Below are 23,840 nucleotides of genomic sequence, written 5' to 3'. Positions count from 1 at the left end.
CTGCTGTTTACAGTGTGTTTGGGTGACCCTAACACATGGATGGCATGCCAGTTTTAAAAAGCAAACTTTTCTTCATAGCATAAGATAAATTGAATTATTTTGAGTGTCAGTTTTCCTCATTCACATCAGTTAGAATTTTTTAAAGAAATATGTCTCTTTATATGAATGTCTTTAATCTATTTTTAGGAACTGATAAAAAATATAAGGTCAAATTTAGAAAGAGAAGGAATGTATTATTTTTTTTTTTTCGGTACGCGGGCCTCTCACTGTTGTGGCCTCTCCCATTGCGGAGCACAGGCTCCGGACGCGCAGGCTCAGCGGCCATGGCTCACGGGCCCAGCCGCTCCGTGGCATGTGGGATCTTCCCAGACCGGGGCACGAACCCGTGTCCCCTGCATCGGCAGGCGGACTCTCAAGCACTGCGCCACCAGGGAAGCCCGGAATGTATTATTTTTAAATTCAGCTTTCCCGCTTTGTTAATTTGTCCTCAGAATATCAACCGATTAGAATATATGACTTTTTAAGTTTTTTTAATCCTTAAAATTGTGACTTAAACTGCAGTGTTACTGAGTTACCTACCTACAGAGGTTATTTTGATGTAGGTACTAACACTATTTTTATTTGTCTTTAAATTTATAGTTAATTTCTCTTGTATTTTTGATACTGTCATCCTAAAATTTTGAAATTAATGTTCTAAATTTTGCTGTTTTGTATTGGTAAATTATAGTCAATATTTTAGAATATTAATTTCATAATTTTAACTCCACCAACTGTTGAATGAAAGAAAAATCTGTAGGTTTGTTTTTTGAGCTGTTTTTTGTTGCAAGTATTTAAATGTTTAAAGCAAGAAATGTGAGGATGAGAAAGATTGGGGATTTTATTTATCACATAGGGGCATGAATTTTAAAAGGCTGAAAAATACTACTTTGATATTTCCTGGTGATACCTAGTTGTAATCTGCCCAAAGCCACTTTTGCCTTCAGTGCTAATTGATTTAAAGGTAGAATGTGTTTTTGTTTTATTCTAAGAAAAGTGAAGTCCATGTGTTTCTTTTCAGAGAACTCTAAGAAAGTGGAGACTTTTGTCAAATTTTAATGTTGTTTGAAAGCCCATTCTTATCATAACTGATATATCATTTCATAATATTTTGTTAGAAAAACACTTTTGGACTCTAGTAAATGGCTCCCTTGTTTCGGACATTATTTTGATTGAGTATAATTCTAATCCAGATAGTGATTTGAACGCTCCCTTGAAGGTTGTTCTAAATCAATTTGATCAGTATAAATATCCTATAATGTTCTTGAGTATACTTCTTGACTGAAGTTTACTGTAAGATTTTTTTTTTCTTAGACATGGGAAAGTCTTTTTCTCATTTGCCTTTACATTCAAATAAAGAAGATGCTTATGGAGTCACATCAACTGAAAATATGAGGACTGGATTGGTTAATAGTGAAGCCCATAATGAAGATGGAAGAAGTGGAGATGTCTCTCAGTTTCCATATGTGGAATTTACAGGAAGAGATAGTGTCACTTGCCCCACTTGTCAAGGAACAGGAAGAATTCCTAGGGGTATGTGTTATTGCACTGTTTTTTCTTTAAAGAATGTTTCCAAGTGTTTGCACAAATACTGTGAAATCCGTGGGTCTGAGCACAACCCTTTATGTTTTAAAAGACTTAGAATTACAGTTAAAACTTCGGATCAGTTATTTTCAGTCAAAAGGACACAAAGAAACAAACATAAAGATTTTAATTAGGGTCCTAAAGCAATAATGAAAACCACTCTTCTACCTCCAGTATCTTTTCTTTCCCACCTGCAATTATAGCAGATATGCAGCATCTCTTGACTGTAAACTTTTAGTCCTATTTGGCATAAGTAGAAGTCATATCACAGTCACCTTGCCATATTGAGTGTTAGGAGCAATTTAAGTAATGTGGTGACCTAATTTTTTTTTTTTTTTTTTTTTTTTGCGGTACGCGGGCCTCTCACCGTTGTGGCCTCTCCCGTCGCGGAGCACAGGCTCCGGACGCGCAGGCCCAGCGGCCATGGCTCACGGGCCCAGCCGCTCCGCGGCACGTGGGATCCTCCCGGACCGGGGCGCGAACCCGTGTCCCGTGCATCGGCAGGTGGACTCTCAACCACTGCGCCACCAGGGAAGCCCGTGACCTAATATTTTTGATTTGTTATTTAAAGAATAATAATAAGCTGGTCATGCACTAATTAGTTATTTTTAAAAGGATCTACATGAAGAGGGACAGTATATGAAAGTGAGCCATATAGGAAAAAAAAAATCAGTTTGTGGCATGTCATAGGGGAAGTCAGTAGGGAGTAATCTCCACCTGCTGTTTGTAGGCTACTTTAGTAGCAATGGTAATAAGTAGCAATAGTAAAAGTACCTTGTACTATTCTCATTTTCTGCTTGATTGAAGTTGATACTTAACCCTGGAGAGACCCCGAGGGTAGGAGAAAATGACAATATAAGGCTTTATGTTTGCAGAGGTAGTAGGTATTTGAGAATAAAAGGATTATTGTAGTTAAAGGTATTAATGCACCAGGCTGAGGGCAGGGGGAGGGCTGGAGTCTCATTTTTGCAATCTGGATACTATATTTTTGAGGTGTAGCTAGTAAGCATTTTTAGCAGCCTGGATGTACATTGTGGATAGTAAGATTGAGGAGGAATTCAGAGGTATTTTTTGTCTGAGCACCTGGAAGAATGGAGTAGCCATTTATTAAAATGGAGAAAAGAAGGTTTGAGTGTATGTGTCAGGTGAGAGGTCAGGAGCTCAGTGTTAGATATGTAAGTTTAGAGATGCATATTTGACATCTAAGTGGATATGTTCAGTAGGAAGTTAGCTATAATAAGGGCCTGGAGTTCAGATGCAAGGCCTAGGCTGGAGTCATCAGTGTATAAATGATACTTTAGGTGAGTTGGATGACAGCACCAAGGTTGTCAGTGTGAATAGAAAACAGAAGAGACTTTAGCACTGAACTTTGGGACATTGCAACATTTTGGGTCAGTGACATGAGAAAGAATTAGCAAAGGACACTAAAAAGAGCAGCTAGAGTAGAAGTAGGAAATCCCTTTGTGGTGTCCTAGAAGATAAATGAAGAAGATGTACTCCTTGGTAGAGGAGAAATTGATCAACTATGTTAGACCTGATCAAGTAATGTGAGGACTGAGAACTGGCCATGGGATTTGGTGATTTAGAGGCCACCTTTAAAAGAGCAGTTTTGGTAGTCTGCAAAAAAATGTATAGCATGTATAGAGTAGGATCAGGAATGCATAGAAGGAGCAAAGTTATAGTTAGAAAATAGCTTTTTTGAGGAGTTTTGCTGTTTTAGAGGAAAAGGAGAGAAGAGAGGTGGTAGCTAGAGGGGGCTGTACATCAGGAGAAGAATTTTTTAAAGATGGAATGAATACTATGTTTGTATGCTGATGAGATTTTTCCATAGAGAAAACATTGATAATGCAGGCAACAGAGGACAATTATTAGATCTGGTGCACAAGTGCAGAGGGCTGCTCCTCCAGAGAAGCATGGGCAATTTGCTCCCAGCAGTAGAAGGGAAGGTAGAGTATATGGATGCAGAGGCAGGTGGGTGGGTGGGTAGATGTGGTGGTAGCTTGTGGAAGTTCTCTTTTCCACATCATGAGCTAAGAGTAAGGATAGGGGAGAAGATATTGGAGGTTTGAAGAGAAAGTGGAAGTTATGAAATTGTAGTTTGGGAGAGTCAGATTAAGAGTATGCACTTTTTTGGGGGGCCGTGCCACACGGCTTGTGGGATCCCTGACCAGGGATCACATCCAGCCCTATGGCGGTGAAAGTACAGAGTCCTAACCACTGGAACACCAGGGAATTCCCCAGATTGAGAGTATGAACTAGAGAAATATAGCTGGCATTATTAAGGGCCACTTGAGATAGTAATCTAAATGAGACTAGTGAGCATAGTTGTTTGTTTTTCTTTATCTACTTTTAGCTGTGTGGATACAGGTATAGTCGCCAAAGGGTTGGTTTTAACCAGTTGCAGTTTAGACAGATGAATACCACCAAACAAGATAGGATATGTACACACACACACACACACAGATACATATTATATATATTATTTATATGTGGGTATGGTAGGGGGAGTGTAGATGAGGGGAGACGTGGAGGGAGCAGGGAGGAATAATGAAAGTATTATGGAAAGCGTTAAAAGGGAACTTGACTGTGGTGCTTTGATAGTTAATACAAAGAGCCAAGTTGTGAAAAGATTGGAAAATTGGCATTTAAAAGTCCATTTATCCATTAAAGCATATGGATAATGCTCAACCCAAGAAAGAACTACTGAATTTTGAAGTGACTTAATGTGGAGAGGGGTGTGACCTGAAAGAGTCCTGGAAGACTGTGTATAAATAGGGGTTCTTGGAGCATGAGACTTAATATGTGTCAGTTTTGGTTTTCAGGGGAGATAGTGTAGGAATCTCTGCAGTTATAGGGGTTTCAGGACAGCAGTAACAATATGTTTCTTCTGCTCTCATTCAGATAATCAAATTGAAGTCTTAATGGAAAACTGTGGGGAGTAGAAAACTGATTGGGTGAAGGAAGGCCTGGTAAATTCAGATCTTCTGAAAGCTGGGACTTTTTAGATTTTTTTCTCAGTGGAAGAAAGAGTTACTCTTCCTCATTCTTTATAATATTTTTATTAGCTAGAAATTGAGGTATGAAAAAACACAATATCTGCTTTGGAACTCAGCTGCTACTGGATAATTTTTGAAGATGTTGAGAGCAGTTTACTAAAGGAATGAGATGAGAACCAGATAGTATTCTGGTCTTTCCAAACCAGACTTTGATGAGGAACCACTATATTTTTAATTAATGATGTTAATAAATTTCTAAATCTAATTCTTTTACTTTTAGGACAAGAAAACCAACTGGTGGCATTAATTCCATACAGTGATCAGAGATTAAGGCCAAGAAGAACGTAAGTGATTATAAGAAAATGGCAGTTTGTGTGTTTTTTTTGTATTTTTTGCTTTTTAGATTATGTATAAGTAAATATTTTAATTAAAACTATTCACCCAAGCAAACAAACAAACAAAAACTATTCAAAGGAAAAATGCTATCAGGTTGTTAAGTTATACCGTCATATACTTTATGTCATTAAATTAAAAAATGATTCCTGATTGTGGTAAGTTCTTGAAAAGTACTTGAGAGAAATGGTGTAGAACACAAGCCAAGGAAATTGAGCATAAATGTAATTGGAGTCCCTGAAGAAAATCAAAGGAGGCAAACTGAACAAATAGCAAACATTTAATTCAAGATCACTTCCCTGAAGTAAAGCAATACGTGAATCTACATATTGAAAAGACAAGGACTTCCCCGGTGGCCCAGTGGCTAAGTCTCCGTGCCCCCCATGCAGGGAGCCCGGGTTTGATCCCTGGTCAGGGAGCTAGATCCCGCATGAGGCAAGAATATCCTGCGTGCCACAACTAAGACCCGGCACAGCCAAATAAATAAGTAAATATATTTTTTTAAAGTTTAAAAAAAGAAAAGACATACCATAATTTTGGAAATAATCAACCCTTCTTAGTGAAATGAGTGGACTTTAAAGGTAAGAACAAAAAACTGAAAAGCCCCTTTGAGCATCCAAGCAAAGCATCGATTAATTTATAAGGGATAGAAAATCAGATTGGCATGTTACTTCTTGACCACAGTGCTTTAAACACGTAAGCAGTAGAACAGCATGTCTAAGTTTTCATGGAAAGAAGATGAACCCAGGAGTTTATAAACAGTCAGTCTGACCCTTTATTATATAATATATAGACAGTTATGAATGTGCGAGAAATTAGGGTTAATTTCCTAACCCTAACAAGCAGAGGGAATAGCACCTGAAAGGGCCAGAGGAGTGGTCTAGCCTTCAGATGTATGGCTAAAGTAAACAGCACTGTGGGAAAGTGGTACAGATGAGGCTAGAGAAAATAACAAGGACCAGATCCTGGCACCTGTAGTAAGCTAAGAAATCTGAGAACTTATAGGAAGCGCCTCAAGAATTTTTAGGAGTTTCAGATTTGTAATAAAAAACAGTAACTCTCAATATGTAGTAAAATTATAATATTTTGGGAAAACTGTGGTTCTTTATAAGTTGGAGTTGTGATGAGGTAGTCAAGAAATTATTAATTGCTTTTGTCTCCATACTTTAGCTATGTCATTTAATCCTCGAAACAAACCTACAGGTTTTAAAATGGAGGAAAAGAGTAAATTACCTAAAATGCTGCAAATATGAAATGGCAGATACAGAATTGTAACTTGAGTCCAAATAAACTGCACAACCTTCATAACTTCATCAGTACCATATACTTTGCAGGACTCTGTTACTGTCCCTAGAGCCATAAGAAAAATTATTACTGATGAGTTTTGTAATGGAGATCTATGTACTTCATCAGTGAACTAGCCAATTTTTCAATTTGGTATGAAATACTAAGGGGAATGTTATTTTATTGTCCCACCAGGTTCAGTAATATTTGTTACGGCTGTAAGCTTTGGGCACAAAGTAATTTAGAATACTGATTCATATATTCACACCTAGAGCTGACTTACAGGCCCTAGGTACCAGAGTGTGGTGGGCTCACCTGCACATGAGAAATAAAAACACTAAAGTGTAAAAAAATCCAACAAAGTTCACATTTTTATCATGATTTTTAAACTCTTTTTAATACCTTTTTAAGGTGTTTTGGTGTATAGTGGGTACTATAAGTGTGTTTTTAAACTACCTATTAGGTAATCCAGTAGTGATCACCACCCTACTCAGGTTGGAAGTCCAGAGTGAGTGAGTGGGAATTTCTCTCTTTGCTCCAGACAGCAGTATAGGTCAAGTAGTAGTGATTTAGTGAATTTTTGTTTGTTTTATATTTTTTATTTTTTTTGTGTGTGGTACATGGGCTTCTCATTGTTGTGGCCTCTCCTGTTGCGGAGCACAGGCTCCGGACGTGCAGGCTCAGCGGCCATGGCTCGCGGGCCCAGCCGCTCCACGGCATGTGGGATCTTCCCGGACCGGGGCACGAACCCGTATCCCCTGCATCGGCAGGTGGACTCTCAACAACTGCACCACCAGGGAAGCCCTATTTTGTTTTTTGATAAACGATTTTGCTCTCTTTTCTTAACTTGGGCAAGTTAAAATACTCAGAAACATTTATAAAACATCTGCAAGAGGTACTTGAAATAACTGTTGTGAGGGATAAGATGAGATCCATCAGGGCATTTAGGTACAGATCTCTCTTTAGGGAAGAGAGGATGGAGGAAAGGATAAAACAAGAATTTTTTGGATGGCTAGAATATAAGGAAAAGATAAACTAAGTGACATGCAAGACAGAAAAAGAAACCAAAAGAAGGGTGCTATGGGCTTTGACAGAGTGCTGTTTATTGGAGAAACCAGGGAAATTCTTTCGTCCCTGAGTGTCCATGGGGAGATTGCTTCCAGGAGCCCTCACATATACCAAAATCTGCTGATGCTCAAGTCCCTCATATAAAATGGCATAGTACAGTCGACCCTCCACATCTGAGGTTTCAAATCTGTGGATTCAACCAACCATAGAGGGAAATTTTGATCCATGGTTGGTTGAATTCAGGGATTAGAAACCCACAAATATTGGAGGGCTGACTGCAGTGTCTTGAAACTCTAGTTTTGTTGGTAAACTTAAAGATAAGAGGCAGTTTTCATCTATGGAAATAAAGAGTGAGAGATGGAAGAGAAACACTTGCATCTGGGCGGTAGATGAATAGCAAAGTCATGTGAGTTTTATTTTTTCTTTGTTTTATCTCTGCATAATAATATCCCCTTTCTTGATTTTAAAGAAACAGTTTAACAGCATCTTCAAAGCAGACATGATTAATGTAAACAATATTTTTAAAAAGGAGTACAGGGACTTGCCTGGTGGCACAGTGGTTAAGAATCTTCCTGCCAATGCAGGACACACGGGTTCGAGCCCTGGTCCGGGAAGATCCCACATGCTATGGAGCAACTAAGCCTGTGTGCCACAACTACTGAGCCTGCGCTCTAGAGCCCATGAGCCACAACTACTGAGCCCACATGCTGCACCTACTGAAGCCCATGCACCTAAAGCCTGTGCTCCGCAACAAGAGAAGCCACTGCAATGAGGAGCCCGTGTACCACAAAGAAGAGTAGCCCCCGCTCGCTGCAGCTAGAGAAAGCCCATGCGCAGCAACGAAGACCCAATGCAGCCAAAAATAAATAAATAAATAAATGTATTTAAAAAATAAGTAAAAAGGAGTACATAAATACTTTTGGATGAGGAGACTCAAAACGGACTGTCTTAGTGAGACTGATGAGGCATATGGTTATGTCATTACATTTTTAAGGGCTTCATAGGTGGTTCTGATGAGCAGTCACTTTAGGGAATCATATAATGCCAAAACTCATATGTGAAAATTCTGCTTCAGTGAATTAATTCATCAGGGAGTCTTGAAATCTATAGTTTTATAAAGCTCCCCAGCTTGATTCTAATGAGCAGCCTGGTTTGGGAATCACCACAGTAAATGTTCTATCTATAATAAGCCTGAAATCCTAGTCTCCAAAAATGAAAATATGTCTTTTAAGGAGACCATTTTAACACTTAATAGATTCAAAACTAACCCTGTTCAATACTTTTATAATGTAAAAACTTGGTAAAAATCATACATCTTTTCCTGCTGGTATAAAAGGGGAAAAATTCAAAATGAAAATGTCTTCTCTAAATGTTTCATTATGTAATTTTTGATGCATGTATATTTAAATATTCCATTTTCCTTTTCAGAAAACTGTATGTGATGGCTTCTGTGTTTGTCTGTCTGCTTCTTTCTGGACTGGCTGTGTTTTTCCTTTTCCCTCGCTCTATCGACGTGAAATACATTGGTGTAAAATCGGCATACGTCAGTTATGATGTTCCAAAGCGTACAATATATTTAAATATCACAGTAAGTACATATTTATATTAAAAATATTTGACTTCATTCTGTTGTCATGTTAAGCAGCACCTTTGTCCTTATTGAGAGAACGTTAAAGGTAACACTTACTCAGTTTTCTTTCTGTGTGTCTGCTATATTGACCTTTTCTGTCATTTCTGATTCTGCTGAAAATGGCAAATTGGCAAATTCTGTGTATTCAGAATCATTTAGCATTTGAAGATGCCTTTGGGAGGGTAAAATAAAACAATTAATTACTGGGAAAAAAGTAATTACAATCTATTTACTTTTCAACATTTGACTCTGAATAGCTTCTAGCCAGACGTTAACATAGTTAGTTCAATACATGTTATACATGTAACATTTTCATTTCCTTGTGTTTTGTGAAACACAATTTTTGTCATCTTTAACAGACCATTCCTTTGTTTTAAAAGGTAGAGAACAAGTGACTGATTTCTCTTGCAAATTAGTATGTGTGAAAATCTGTGTTTCTCAGGACAGTGGTTTTTAGGACTCTACAACCTTCCCACACTTGAAAACAAACAAGCAAACAAACAAACACCTCAGAGAAGGTCTTGTACCTGTTTTACATGTTAACATTTATTTGAAAGAAGCATGGTTTGCAAACCACCGTATTATTAAAAAGGAATATATATATTGCTTCAGGCTTTAAGGTACATCTGTGTGGCAGTGATTTGTTTGGAAGAGAGATATTGGACTTCAGTTGGTTTTCCTCAAAGAGGTGGTTGGTATGCTTGAGGTTGAGGTAGAGATGCCTGTGGTGCTGGTTGGGAGGAGGGGGATTTAGAGGGACAGGAAGTGAAAGGGAATGTGTGTTAAAGTGGAATTACTACTTAATTATAGGAAAAAAAGAACTCCCATGAATTCATTTATCCTCATGGCGTACTGTCAAACGTTGTCAAACTTTAAAAAAAACACAGAAAAATTTTAAAAACCCTGGGAATTCCCTGGCACTCCAGTGGTTAGGACTCTTCACTTTCACTACTGAGGGCCCAGGTTCCATCCCTGGTCGGGGAACTAAGATCCCACAAGCTGGGACTTCCCTGGTGGTCCAGTGGGTAAGACTCTGCACTCCTAATGCAGAAGGGGCCCAGGTTTGATCCCTGGTCAGGGAACTAGATCCCGCATGCTTGCCACAGCTAAGAAGTCCACATGCTGCCACTAAGAAGCCTGCATGCTGCAACTAAAGATCCCACGTGCCGCAACGAAGACCTGGCACAGCCTAAATAAATAAATATTCTAAAAAAGAAGATCCCACAAGCTGCACTGCGCGGCCAGAAAAATAAACTATATACAGGGAAAAAATATATATGCATAAAACATAACTACTAATTGTAAATCATTTCCTATCATTGGGGAATTATTGTTGGGTATTTTTCCACTGTAACAGCCATTTGGAAAAAGGAACAAATTTTCCCTTTTTGTGTGGGGTTTAAAACAATGGCTGGATATTTTTGGCCAACCTCCAGAGTCTGTTTTAGTATTGTAAATTTATAATGAAAAATAATAAAATCCATGTGCTGGTCCCTTTTAGATACCAGAAAGTATATTTAAATGTAAATATCTTACTTTATTTTAAATAATTATTCAGGAATTCCCACATTTAGGGGTACTAGTCCTTCACTAAATTGAGAAAGTGTGAACATTAAATAGGAAATAGGTTTATTATATAGATAAACATTAGGTTTAACTGAGTGACAGTGAGATAAAAAGCTGAGATTTCTCAAGGGGGGAAGATGGCGGAAGAGTAAAAAGCGGAGATCACCTTCCTTCCCACAGATACATCAGAAATACATCTACACGTGGAACAACTCCTACGGAACACCCACTGAACGCTGGCAGAAGACCTCAGACCTCCCAAAAGGCAAGAAACTCCCCCACGTACCTGGGTAGGGCAAAAGAAAAAAGAATAAACAGAGACAAAAGAATAGGGATGGGACCTGCACCAGTGGGAGGGAGCTGTGAAGGAGGAAAGGTTTCCACACACTAGGAAGCCCCTTCGTGGGCGGAGACTGTGGGTGGCGGAGGGGGGAAGCTTCGGAGCCACGGAGGAGAGCACACCAACAGGGGTGCGGAGGGCAAAGTGGAGAGATTCCCTCACAGAGGATCGCTGCCAACCGGCACTCACCAGTCCGAGAGGCTTGTCTGCTCACCCACCGGGGCGGGCGGGGGCTGGGAGCTGAGGCTCGGCCTTCGGAGGTCGGATCCCAGGGAGAAGACGGGGGTTGGCTGCGTGAACACAGCCTGAAGGGGTTAGTGCACCACGGCTAGCCGGGAGGGAGTCCCGGCAAAAAGGCTCGACCTGCCGAAGGGGCAAGAGACTTTTTCTTCCCTCTTTGTTTCCTGGTGCGCGAGGAGAGGGGATTAAGAGTGCTGCTTAAAGGAGCTCCAGAGACGGGCGCGACGTGCGGCTATCAGTGCGGAACCCAGAGACGGGCATGAGACGCTAAGGCTGCTGCTGCCGCCACCAAGAAGCCTGTGTGTGAGCACAGGTCACTCTCCACACCTCCCCTCCCAGGAGCCTGTGCAGCCCGCCACTGCCAGGGACCCGTGATCCAGGGACAACTTCCCCAGAAAAACGTACGGCGCACCTCAGGCTGGTGCAACGTCATGCTGGCCTCTGCCGCCGCAGGCTCGCCCTGCATCCATACCGCTCCCTCCCCCTCCCCCAGGCCTGTGTGAGCCAGAGCCCCCGAATCAGCGGCTCCTTTAACCCCATCCTGTCTGAGCGAAGAACAGATGCCCTCAGGTGACCTACATGCAGAGGAGGGGCCAAATCCAAAGCTGAAACCCAGGAGCCGTGCAAACAAAGAAGAGAAATGGAAATTTCTCCCAGCAGCCTCAGAAGCAGCGGATTAAAACTCCACGATCAACGTGATATACCCTGCATCTGTGGAATACCTGAATAGACAATGAATCATCCCAAATTGAGAAGGTGGACTTTGAGAGCAAGATATATTATTTTTTCCCCCTTTCCTCTTTTTGTGAGTGTGTATGTGTATGCTTCTGTGTGAGATTTTGTCCGTATAGCTTTGCTTTAACCATTTGTCCTAGGGTTCTGTCCGTCATTTTTTTTTAATTAAAAACAAATTTCTTAATAATTATTTTTTATTTTAATAACTTTGCTTATCTAACTTTATTGTATTTTATCCTCTTAAAAGAAAATTAAGAAAATTGTAATAGGAACATACATATTGATAATTACCTTAAATGTAATGGATTAAATGCTCCAACCAAAAGACATAGACTGGCTGAATGGATACAAAAACAAGACCTGTATATACGCTGTCTACAAGAGTCTCACTTCAGACCTAGGGACACATACAGACTGAAAGTGAGAGACTGGAAAAAGATATTCCATGCAAATGAAAACCAAAAGAAAGCTGGAGTAGCAAATCTCATATCAGACAAAATAGACTTTAAAATAAAGACTATTAGAAGAGACAAAGAAGGACACTACATAATAATCAAGGGATCGATCCAAGAAGAAGATATAACAAATGTAAATATTTATGCACCCAACATAGGAGCACCTCAATAAGGCAAGTACTAACAGCCATAAAAGGGGAAATCGACAGTAACACATTCATAGTAGGGGACTTTAACACCCCACTTTCACCAATGGACAGATCATCCAAAATGAAAATAAATAAGGAAACAGAAGCTTTAAATGAAACATTAAACAAGATGGACATAATTGATATTTATAGGACATTCCATCCAAAAACAACAGAATACACATTTTTCTCAAGTGCTCATGGAACATTCTCCAGGATAGATCATATCTTGGGTCACAAATAAAGCCTTGGTAAATTTAAGAAAATTGAAATGGTATCAAGTATCTTTTCCGACCACAACGCTATGAGACTAGATATCAATTACAGGGAAACATCTGTAAAAAAAAAAAAAAACACATGGAGGCTAAACAATAGAAGTGATCACTGAAGAAATCAAAGAGGAAATTAAAAAATACCTAGAAACAAATGAAAATGGAGACACGACGACCCAAAACCTATGGGATGCAGCAAAAGCAGTTCTAAGAGGGAAGTTTATAGCACTACAATCCTACCTTAAGAAACAGGAAACATCTCAAATAAGCAACCTAACCTTGCACCTAAAGCAATTAGAGAAAGAAGAACAAGAAGACCCCAAATTTAGCAGAAGGAAAGAAATCATAAAGATCAGATCAGAAATAAATGAAAGAGATATGAAGGAAACATTAGCAAAGATCAATAAAACTAAAAGCTGGTTCTTTGAGAAGATAAACAAAATTGATAAACCATTAGCCAGACTCATCAAGAAAAAAAGGGAGAAGACTCAAATCAATAGAAATGAAAAAGAAGTAACAACTGACACTGCAGAAATACAAAAGATCATGAGAGATTACTACAAGCAACTCTTTGCCAATAAAATGGACAACCTGGAAGAAATGGACAAATTCTTAGAAATGCACAACCTGCCAAGACTGAATCAGGAAGAAATAGAAAATATGAACAGACCAATCACAAGCAGTGAAATTGAAACTGTGATTAAAAATCTTCCAACAAACAAAAGCCCAGGACCAGATGGCTTCACAGGCGAATTCTGTCAAACATTTAGAAAAGAGCTAACAACTATCCTTCTCAAACTCCTCCAAAATATAGCAGAGGGAGGAACACTCCCAAACTTATTCTACGAGGCCACCATCACACTGATCCCAAAACTAGGCAAAAATGTCACAAAGAAAGAAAACTACAAGCCAATATCACTGATGAACATAGATGCAAAAATCCTCAACAAAATACTAGCAAACAGAATCCAACAGCACATTAAAAGGATCATACACCATGATCAGGTGGGGTTTATTCCAGGAATGCAAGGATTCTTTAATACTCGCAAATCAGTCAACATGATACACCATATTAACAAATTGAAGGAGAAAAACCATATGATCATCTCAATAGATGCAGAGAAAGCTTTTGACAAAATTCAACACCCATTTATGATAAAAACCCTGCAAAAAGTAGGCATAGAGGGAACTTTCCTCAACATAATAAAGGCCATATATGACAAACCCACAGCCAACATCGTCCTCAATGGTGAAAAACTGAAACCATTTCCACTAAGAGCAGGAACAAGACAAGGTTGCCCACTCTCACCACTCTTATTCAACATAGTTTTGGAAGTTTTAGCCACAGCAATCAGAGAAGAAAAGGAAATAAAAGGAATCCAGGGCTTCCCTGGTGGCGCAGTGGTTGGGAGTCCGCCTGCTGATGCAGGGGACACGAGTTCGTGCCCTGGTCCTGGAGGATCCCACGTGCCACGGGGCGGCTGGGCCCATGAGCCATGGCCGCTGAGCCTGAACGTCTGGAGCCTGTGCTCCGTAGCGGGAGAGGCCACAGCAGTGAGAGGCCTGCGTACCGCAAAAAAAAAAAAAAAAGGAATCCTAATCGGAAAAGAAGAAGTAAAGCTGTCACTGTTTGCAGATGACATGATGTACTATAAATAGAGAATCCTAAAGATGCTACCAGAAAACTACTAGAGCTAGTCAATGAATTTGGTAAAGTAGCAGGATACAAAATTATTGCACAGAAATCTCTGGCATTCCTATACACTAATGATGAAAAATCTGAAAGTGACATTAAGAAAACACTCTCATTTACCATTGCAACAAAAAGAATAAAATATCTAGGAATAAACCTACCTAAGGAGACAAAAGACCTGTATGCAGGAAACTGTAAGGCACTGATGAAAGAAATTAAAGATGATGCAAATAGATGGAGAGATATACCATGTTCTTGGATCGGAAGAATCAACATTGTGAAAATGACTCTACTACCCAAAGCAATGTACAGATTCAATGCAATCCCTATCAAACTACCACTGGCATTTTTCACAGAACTAGAACAAAAAATTTCACAATTTGTATGGAAACACAAAAGACCCCGAATAGCCAAAGCAGTCTTGAGAAAGAAAAACGGAGCAGGAGGAATCAGGCTCCCTGACTTCAGACTATACTACAAAGCTACAGTAATCAAGACAGTATGGTACTGGCACAAAAACAGAAATATAGATCAATGGAACAGGATAGAAAGCCCAGAGATAAACCGACACACATATGGTCACCTTATCTTTGATAAAGGAGGCAGGAATGTATAGTGGAGAAGGGACAGCCTCTTCAATAAGTGGTGCTGGGAAAACTGGACAGGTACATGTAAAAGTATGAGAGAACACTCCCTAACACCATACACAAAAATAAGCTCAAAATGGATTAAAGACCTAAATGTAGGCCTTCCTTGGTGGCGCAGTGGTTGAGAGTCTGCCTGCCGATGCAGGGGACGTGGGTTCGTGCCCCGGTCTGGAAAGATCCCACATGCCGTGGAGCGGCTGGCCCCGTGAGCCATGGCTGCTGAGCCTGCACGTCCGGAGCCTGTGCTCCGCAACGGGAGAGGCCACAGCAGTGAGAGGCCCGCGTATAGCAAAAAAAAAAAAAAAAAAAAAAATTAAAGACCTAAATGTAAGGCCAGAAGCTATCAAACTCTTAGAGGAAAACATAGGCAGAACACTCTATGACATAAATCACAGCAAGATCCTTTTTGACCCATCTAGAGAAATGGAAATAAAAACAAAAATAAACAAATGGGACCTAATGAAACTTCAAAGCTTTTGCACACCAAAAGAAACCATAAAAAAGACCAAAAGACAACCCTCAAAATGGGAGAAAATATTTGCAAATGAAGCAACTGACAAAGGATTAATCTCCAGAATTTATAAGCAGCTCATGGAGCTCAATAACAAAAAAACAAACAACCCAATCCAAAAATGGGCAGAAGACCTAAATAGACATTTCTCCACAGAAGATATACAGACTGCCAACAAACACATGAAAGAATGCTCAACATCTTTAATCATTAGAGAAATGCAAATCAAAACTACAATCAGATATCATCTCACACCAGTCACAATGGCCATCATCAAAAAATCTAGAAACAATAAATGCTGGAGAGGGTATAGAGAAAAGGGAACACTCTTGCACTGCTGGTGGGAATGTGAATTGGTACATCCAGTATGGAGGTTCCTTAAAAAACTATAAATAGAACTACCATATGACCCAGCAATCCCACTACTAGGCATATACCCTAAGAAAACCATAATTCAAAAACAGTCATGTACCAAAATGTTTATTGCAGCTCTGTTTACAATAGCCAGTTGATGGAAGCAACCTAAATGTCCTTCATCGGATGAATGGATAAAGAAGATGTGGCACATATATACAATGGAATATTATTTAGCCATAAAAAGAAGCGAAATTGAGTTATTTGTAGTGAGGTGGATGGACCTAGAATCTGTTATACAGAGTGAAGTAAGTCAGAAAGAGAAAAATACCATATGCTAACACATATATATGGAATCTAAAATTTTTTAAAAATGGTCATGAAGAACCTAGGGGCAGGATGTGAATAAAGATGCAGACCTACTAGAGAATGGACTTGAGGACACGGGGAGGGGGAAGGGTAAGCTGGGACAAAGTGAGAGAGTGGCATAGACATATATACACTACCAAACGTAAAATAGATAGCTAGTGGGAAGCAGCCACATAGCACAGGGAGATCAGCTCGGTGCTTTGTGACCGCCTAGAGGGGTGGGATAGGGAGGGTGGGAGGGAGGGAGACGCAAGAGGGAAGAGATATGGGAACATATGTATATGTATAACTGATTCACTTTGTTATAAAGCAGAAACTAACACACCATTGTAAAGCAATTATACTCTAATAAAGATGTTAAAAAAAAGTGAGATTTCTGTAGGTTTTCTATCAGTGTTTTCAAAAATGTAATTAGTATTTTGTTTCTTTTTTTTTTTTTTTTTTTTTTTTTTTTTTTTTTTTTTTTTGTGGTACGCGGGCCTCTCACTGTTGTGGCCTCTCCCGTTGCGGAGCACAGGCTCCGGATGCACAGGCTCAGCAGCCATGGCTCACGGGCCCAGCCGCTCCGCGGTATATGGGATCCTCCCAGACCGGGGCACGAACCCGTATCCCCTGCATCGGCAGGCGGACTCTCAACCACTGCGCCACCAGGGAGGCCCTAGTATTTTGTTTCTTAAAATTAGTATATATTACTACTACTACTGTTTTTTAGTAATATTTATTGTCTTTACTTATGAAAATGTTTAATTATCATTAAAAGACATTTGAAAAATACCATAATGTATATCTTTACTTCTTTCCAGGCCTATTAACATGTAGTCTGCCCTCCATATCCACCAGTTGTGTATCCATGGATTCAATCAACCTGATTGAAAATTTTTTTTTTAATTCAGAAAAAAAAATTTTTTATAAATTTATTTGTGGGGTTTTTTTTTTTTTTTTTTTTGCCTGTGTTGGGTCCTCATTGCTGTGCACGGGCTTTCTCTAGTTGCGGCGAGCAGGGGCTTCTCTTCGTTGCAGTGTATGGGCTTCGCATTGTGGTGGCTTCTCTTTTTGCGGAGCACGGACTCTAGGCACTCGGGCTTCAGTAGTTGTGGCATGCGGGTTTTAGAGCGCAGGCTCAGTAGTTGTGGCGCACGGGCTTAGTTGTTCCGTGGCATTTGGGATCTTCCCGGGCCAGGGATTGAACCCGTGTCCTCTGCCTTGGCAGGTGGATTGTTAACCACTGTGCCCCCAGGGAAGCCCTATCTTTTATTTCTTGATTTAACATTTTTCTTTTTTATTTCGTTGACTATTTTCTAAAGTAATTTGAAACAATTGTTTTAAGTTAGAATTGCAAAAGTTGGCCCCAGCTGTTAAGTATAGAAATGATACAACTGCATTTCTTTCCAGCCAGTTTTGAATCTATCCCATTTCTTCTCAAAAGTGACCTGCTAGAAATCTCTACTCATGAAGTTAAAGTACCAATTTTTTTTAAATAGAAGTTTATTTAAAGTTGTGTTTAACATTTTAAAAGATTGTCTTTGTATTTAATCGAATCAGAAGTAGCTTAGTCTGCGAAGATGTACGTGTTAACATTTAGAAAAATTTTGATGAAATTTTAGAATGTTTTTTATTGAATTTTTGCTAAGGCCGCAAATACATTTTCTAACATTCATTTTTCTGTATTCTTGTACTATACATTTTCTCTGCCTACTTTTTAAAAGTATGTGTTCATTGTAGGCATTTTATATACATAGTACTCATGCTTAAAACCAAATAATTGGTTCACTGAATGTTCTTTGACATTTTTGGTGATACTTTCCTTCCTCCTAATAAATTAAGCATAGCCACAGCTGGAGAGTCATCTTCTGTATTAATTTTGATTCATATTATGCTTATTCTAAGATAACTTGTACATTTTGTGCCTCCTTTCTTTTTCAGAACACACTAAATATAACGAACAATAACTATTATTCTGTTGAAGTTGAAAACATCACTGCACAAGTTCAATTTTCAAAAACAGTTATTGGAAAGGCACGCTTAAACAACATTACCAATATTGGTCCACTGGATATGAAACAGGTAAGCTTCATTCATGAAATACTTTGGAGAAGTTAAATGAGTCTCAACTTTGTGTGTTATATTAACTTGAGGGAGATGGGGGATTTCCTAAAGAACTAGACTTTGAATTGTATCCCATACATGTGTAAGAAAAAGTCCTAGAATCAAACCCATAAAGGGAGAAATTTCCAAACTCTTTGAAGTTATAAAATGTATCTGAAATACTTGATGTTTTGATCGTGTTCTCTATTGATTTATTTTTTGCCTTTCAGATTGATTATACAGTACCTACTATCATAGCAGAGGAAATGAGTTATATGTTGTAAGTTCTGATTTTTAATTATTTTCTCTCATTAAATTATAAAGAGTAAGTGTGTGTAGGTGTGAATATATATATATATATATGTTTAATTTCCCATCATCTTAGAAGTGACAAGACCACATTTTGGAATATTCCTTCTGGCCTCTGATCATCTCTGTCCTTCTCTTCTCCCCTTTCAACATGTATAACGTTAATGTATATATACGTATACACATAATTTTTTTTTCAGAATTAGGATCATATACACCATGGCACTTTTTATTTACTATGTTATGAGAATCATAATCTCACATATTCTAGTATTTGTTTCTGATTTAGTATAGGAGGACTAAAAATGCTAATGATGTTTAGAACTCTATTGCTGGTTTGAAGTTGTAAAGCTTTTAAATTAGGTCTAGATGATTATTAGCTCTTGTTAAGTAAAAAATAGTGATAATTTTTATCACCTTTTGATGTCAGCCTGATATAGAATTTCTGAGTAACTAATAAACTGGTTACTAAAATTTCAAAAGGTAAACAAAAAGTAGAAATAATAAGTAGACAACTCTACAATTGTTGTAGTATGAAGGCATAGAATAAGAAGCCATGAAAATATTAATCATCATTTGAGATACAGAAAATGCTCAACCATTAAATGCTTATTTATTATATCTTCTTAATAGTATTTCTGTTAGCTTTAACACAGGAAGAGGAACTGTAATTAAACTATTTTAAATTTACAATGTCAGTTTGTATTTATTCACATTGTTTTTTCTTTAACAGTGATTTCTGTACACTGATATCCATCAAAGTGCATAACATAGTACTCATGATGCAGTAAGTACGAATTTTTTTTTGAAAGATTCTTTGTTTAAAAACTTTAGATGTATAACATTGGCTTAGAGTATACACATCTTTATAAATGCTGTCTCATTTGGGTTTTAAGCCTTACAGGATTGCAATGAGGTGAAGTAAATAGTATCCCACTTTACACATGAGGAAATGGGAGTTCAAAGGAGTAGTGAAGGATCACACAGCTGCTAAATAGTGAATCTGGACCTTGCAAGAACTTGGGAAAATGGTAGAAATTGGGATAGAGAGAAGGATGAGCTCAACACCCAGTTCCTTGCTGCCTGTGGTAAAGGCAGTAACAGTAGTGAAGACCAGGAAAGTTATTGGTTTGCAAATTGGGTGTTATCCTAAGCCATGAAAACACTGTAGGTTATAGGTTGGGTATTTGGACCATTAGCTAACATTTGATAAACCTTTTCCTCTGATGAGAGAACTGTGTGATTATTTTTAAGAGTGCAGTGAACTAAATATCTATTTTAATTAAAGATAGGTGTTTTGAAAAAATAATTTTTGTATATAATTATTTTTGGATAGGGCTTTCTCAGCCAGCATTCCTGTTGTCTGTTGGGGAAATATTCCCTAAGAGGCCCATGTCCACAATATTAAGTTATCATTAATCAAATAATCTCTCCCTGGAGAGAATTTTGATATATAAAGTGTTCTCACTTTAGAAAGCTTTTTTATATATAACTATTCAGTGTTTCTCCCCATTTATTTTATTTTTAGAGTTACTGTAACAACAACTTACTTTGGACACTCAGAACAGATATCCCAGGAGAGGTACCAGTACGTTGATTGTGGAAGGAACACAACTTATCAGTTGGGGCAGTCTGAATATCTAAATGTACTTCAGCCACAACAGTGAAAACTGAAAGATGCACCTGGAGAGGAAATACCTATTGACATTTTCCAAACTCTGAAGGATGAGGTACTTACTTCCTGATAGGAGATCTTAAATTGAACAACCTAAAGTTTATACTTCTGTTTTAAAAGTATGGCTAAGAGTATGTGGACTTGTAGGTTATTACAACTCTCCACTCTGTGTTCATGATATTTGTACCAGGATCTTTTACTTGAATCTAAATTTACTGATTGGTTTTCTTTGCTCCTGGTCCCCAAAGGGGAAAACTAAGACTTCTCCTACAGGATAAATAATTATTTAAAATTCATAGCTCTAATCACTACTGAAAACATAATTGATGATTTGTGATGAATATAATTATGTGATGAACATAATTTGAGAAACTTTATTTCTGAATGTTTTTATAGAAAATTACTGTGGGCCTATTCATGAAGACATTTAAAGAGTAACCTTTTTTGTCCTGTTTTATAAATTCCCATTGCTACTTGGTAGTATTTCAGTTATGTGCTATTTTAGCTTTTAGCTAAATGTTTTTATTTTTTCATGTTGAAATCCTACTCATTTGCATGTTTTTGTCAATCTTACTTCAAGCTATTGCTTGCATAACACTTAATAAACCAAAATAATCTTTGCAAAATTCTGTACCTAAAATTTTTTAAAACCCCTAAATAATGTGTTTCACATCTTTCCATGTTAGTTATAGTTGTGTGAAATTTTTATGTAATCTTGAAACATAATCATTTAATGTACAGTATTGTAAATAAATTCTGCATGGCTTTTATGTAGCTTTAATGTCAAATAAAGTGGTACAGATTTAAAATATAGTAAGTTGCTCATAAAAATTTGTAAAAAAAAAGGAAAATGATATTCAGAAACCTCTAGAATATATGTTTCCAATTACATATTAGATCAGGCATAACATAGATTTGAAATAAAATATTTTGATGCTCCACTTTTTTTAATGTTGCTTTTCATACTAAAGAATTATGGATACACTTACTTTTCACAACTGTTAGGTACCCAAATGATCAATTTTATGAATGTTTTAGAGGAGGAGGTTATTTCTTTGGTAAAATTATCCAAGAAATCCTGTTATTAAATTACGGTGGCTATAGCAAAATAAAACCTATATTATGCTTTTAAAAATTTAATTACTTTGCACATCTTGGATATCATGCCCCTAGCAGGTTACATTTTTAAAGGTTTCTACTTTTGGTTTGGATTTTATTTAAAATTGTTTTCAAGTGTAAATTATTGACTTATTCATTTTGCTATTTTATATTTTTAATACCATTTTGCATTTGGGCTTTTTGCCTTTTTGCTTACCACGTTCTGAGTACCTTTTAAATACCTACCACTGAGCATAGGGGCTGACTGTGATACCAAAAACAGTAAGTGGCTTGAGAGTAGTTTCCTATGTTCCCTAGTGACAGAGATCAGGTTACCCCTCTCCCTACTCCCAAAGTGCCTAACATGGGTCTGAAACATTCTTATTTATAAGTCTGACTCTCTCAGCTATAGAACATGAGCTTTATTTAATTAGTTAGAGCTAATGAAGCCCTCCTTTCTGCCTTTAAACCTACTCAGGTTTCCCCTTACTTAACTTTCATGTTACTTTCTCTAAGTTTTCTTCAGTGAACATTTAAATGGGTGAAATGCACTAACTTCTTTTTTTTTTAACTACTTAGTCTTCCCTTAATCCATCGCTAACTCATCCATCCTTACTATTAAACTAAAATCACCCCTTTAAATTTATTATGGATTTTGTAGTCCGACCCAATCTTTAATATTTTTTTCTGCTGTTTTTTGACTACTCCCCTTCTCTTCGAAATTGCACTTTTCTAATGTGTGTTCTATTTGTATTTTTCATATCATTCTCATTTCATTTTTTCTCATTCTCCTATCTTTTGATATCTTTTAATGAGTAGTATCCAGACCCTCTTCTGCCTCAAAATTTCTACTCCTGTATCTTCAACAATCACCTATATTAAGGCTTCCAGCTCTGTTTCTACATACCTGACCAGTAACCTATCTAGTTTCTCATTTAGCTAATGACTTAGAGATAACAGTATTTCAGTGACCGTGTAAAAAGCAAACAATGTTAAAATAATTTTTTATCATGTTTTGTTCTCACCTGCCTTTATGTTCCATTTCTTCAAAATCATTCTTCAGATATGCCTCCTTCAAAAATCAATCCTGATTTATTTTCCTGCTTTGTATCTTTTAACCTTGGAAAACTATATAGTGTAAATTAAATGGACTTTTCTGTTGATGTGTAGCTTTAATATCCTTTTAGAGTGCATGCAGAGTATCTGCTGAAGAGTCAGAAAAGTGAGAGAACATTTGCTTTTACTGACTTAGTTTTGAATTTTTTTATTCTTTAAATTAAAAACTCTTTATTACACCTACTTTCTGTGGAGTTCAAGTGAGAAAAAAACTGGAATTTAAAATAAGTTAAAAAAAAAACAGTAGTAGAAAAATAAAGATCACCTGTGACTACTTTCAAAGAGGGTTAAGTAACTGCCAGAAGAACCCTAGAGCAAAGCAGGCTGTAAATTAATAAAACCACAAAAGCACGTTAAGGTGAAGCAGACTTATAGCCATTAAAAAAAAAAATCTGGAAACGATGGATGAGTCTTTAACTTTTCTTAGGTCATTGTCCAATGCAGTTTCTTACATGGTAATAGGATTTTTTTAAAAACAGCTCTCAGACCTTATTCAGAAGATGTGGTAAAGATACTACAATTTTTTTTTCTGATAATTCCAAGAATAAATTTCTCATAAATTGCACCTTAAATAGACTGGTCATTCTAACCAAATCTAATACATAACTAGCCTACATGTTTTCATATTACGTTTATATAGCACTGTGCCCTTTTCAGAATTCTTTCATATGTTTTTCTCATATCATTTGCCATCGTCCTGTGAGTCAGAAAAGGAGGGTAGTAGGATCCTCCTCTTTTAGAAAAGGAAAAAGAGGCATGGAGAAGTTGAGGGACTTGCTGAAGATCTCATATTTAGTAAATAGTTTAATTGAGGCCAGACCTAGTTTTCCTGTCACCCATATCTGTGCTCTGTCATTTAAAATACCCATTGGAAAGCCCTGTTGACTCAGGTTAGTATAAATAAAAATTAGAGAAAACGTTCATGTAGGTAATGGTGACAATCAGAATGATACTGATGGACTAAGATTTTGGGTATCTTGAAACTGGTACCTTAAATGTTTTAAATGGGAAATGTAAAATATTTTGGAGCATGATCTGTAGATTAATTTTCTGTTAAAATTTAGTACTCTGTGATCATTCCAGTAAAGATAATAAATATGTTTCAGAGTAGACTAATTATAAATAATAGAGATTAGTGGATTGAGATTTGAAACAGTAACAGTTTGAAAATAAGAGATATCAGATAAACTGCTTGA

At 37.6% G+C, this 23,840-nt stretch overlaps 1 protein-coding gene across 1 annotated transcript; it reads left to right on the top strand.

The window, feature by feature from the left end:
- Positions 1-1,352: 1,352 nt before the first annotated feature.
- TMEM106B (transmembrane protein 106B) lies at positions 1,353-20,422 on the top strand (the record flags this gene model as incomplete). Its single annotated transcript, XM_079711745.1, has 7 exons — positions 1,353-1,569; positions 4,897-4,960; positions 8,790-8,949; positions 18,285-18,425; positions 18,677-18,726; positions 19,489-19,542; positions 20,284-20,422. The coding sequence occupies 7 exons, from the start codon at positions 1,353-1,355 to the stop codon at positions 20,420-20,422; spliced, it is 825 nt and encodes a 274-aa protein (XP_079567871.1).
- Between the last annotated feature and the right edge of the window lie 3,418 nt (positions 20,423-23,840).

Source organism: Hyperoodon ampullatus (assembly GCF_949752795.1).
Source record: "Hyperoodon ampullatus genome assembly, chromosome: 9".
Classification (NCBI taxonomy): domain Eukaryota; kingdom Metazoa; phylum Chordata; class Mammalia; order Artiodactyla; family Ziphiidae; genus Hyperoodon; species Hyperoodon ampullatus.
Note: the sequence above shows the minus strand (reverse complement) of the source record. Positions and strands in the feature narration are given on the sequence as shown.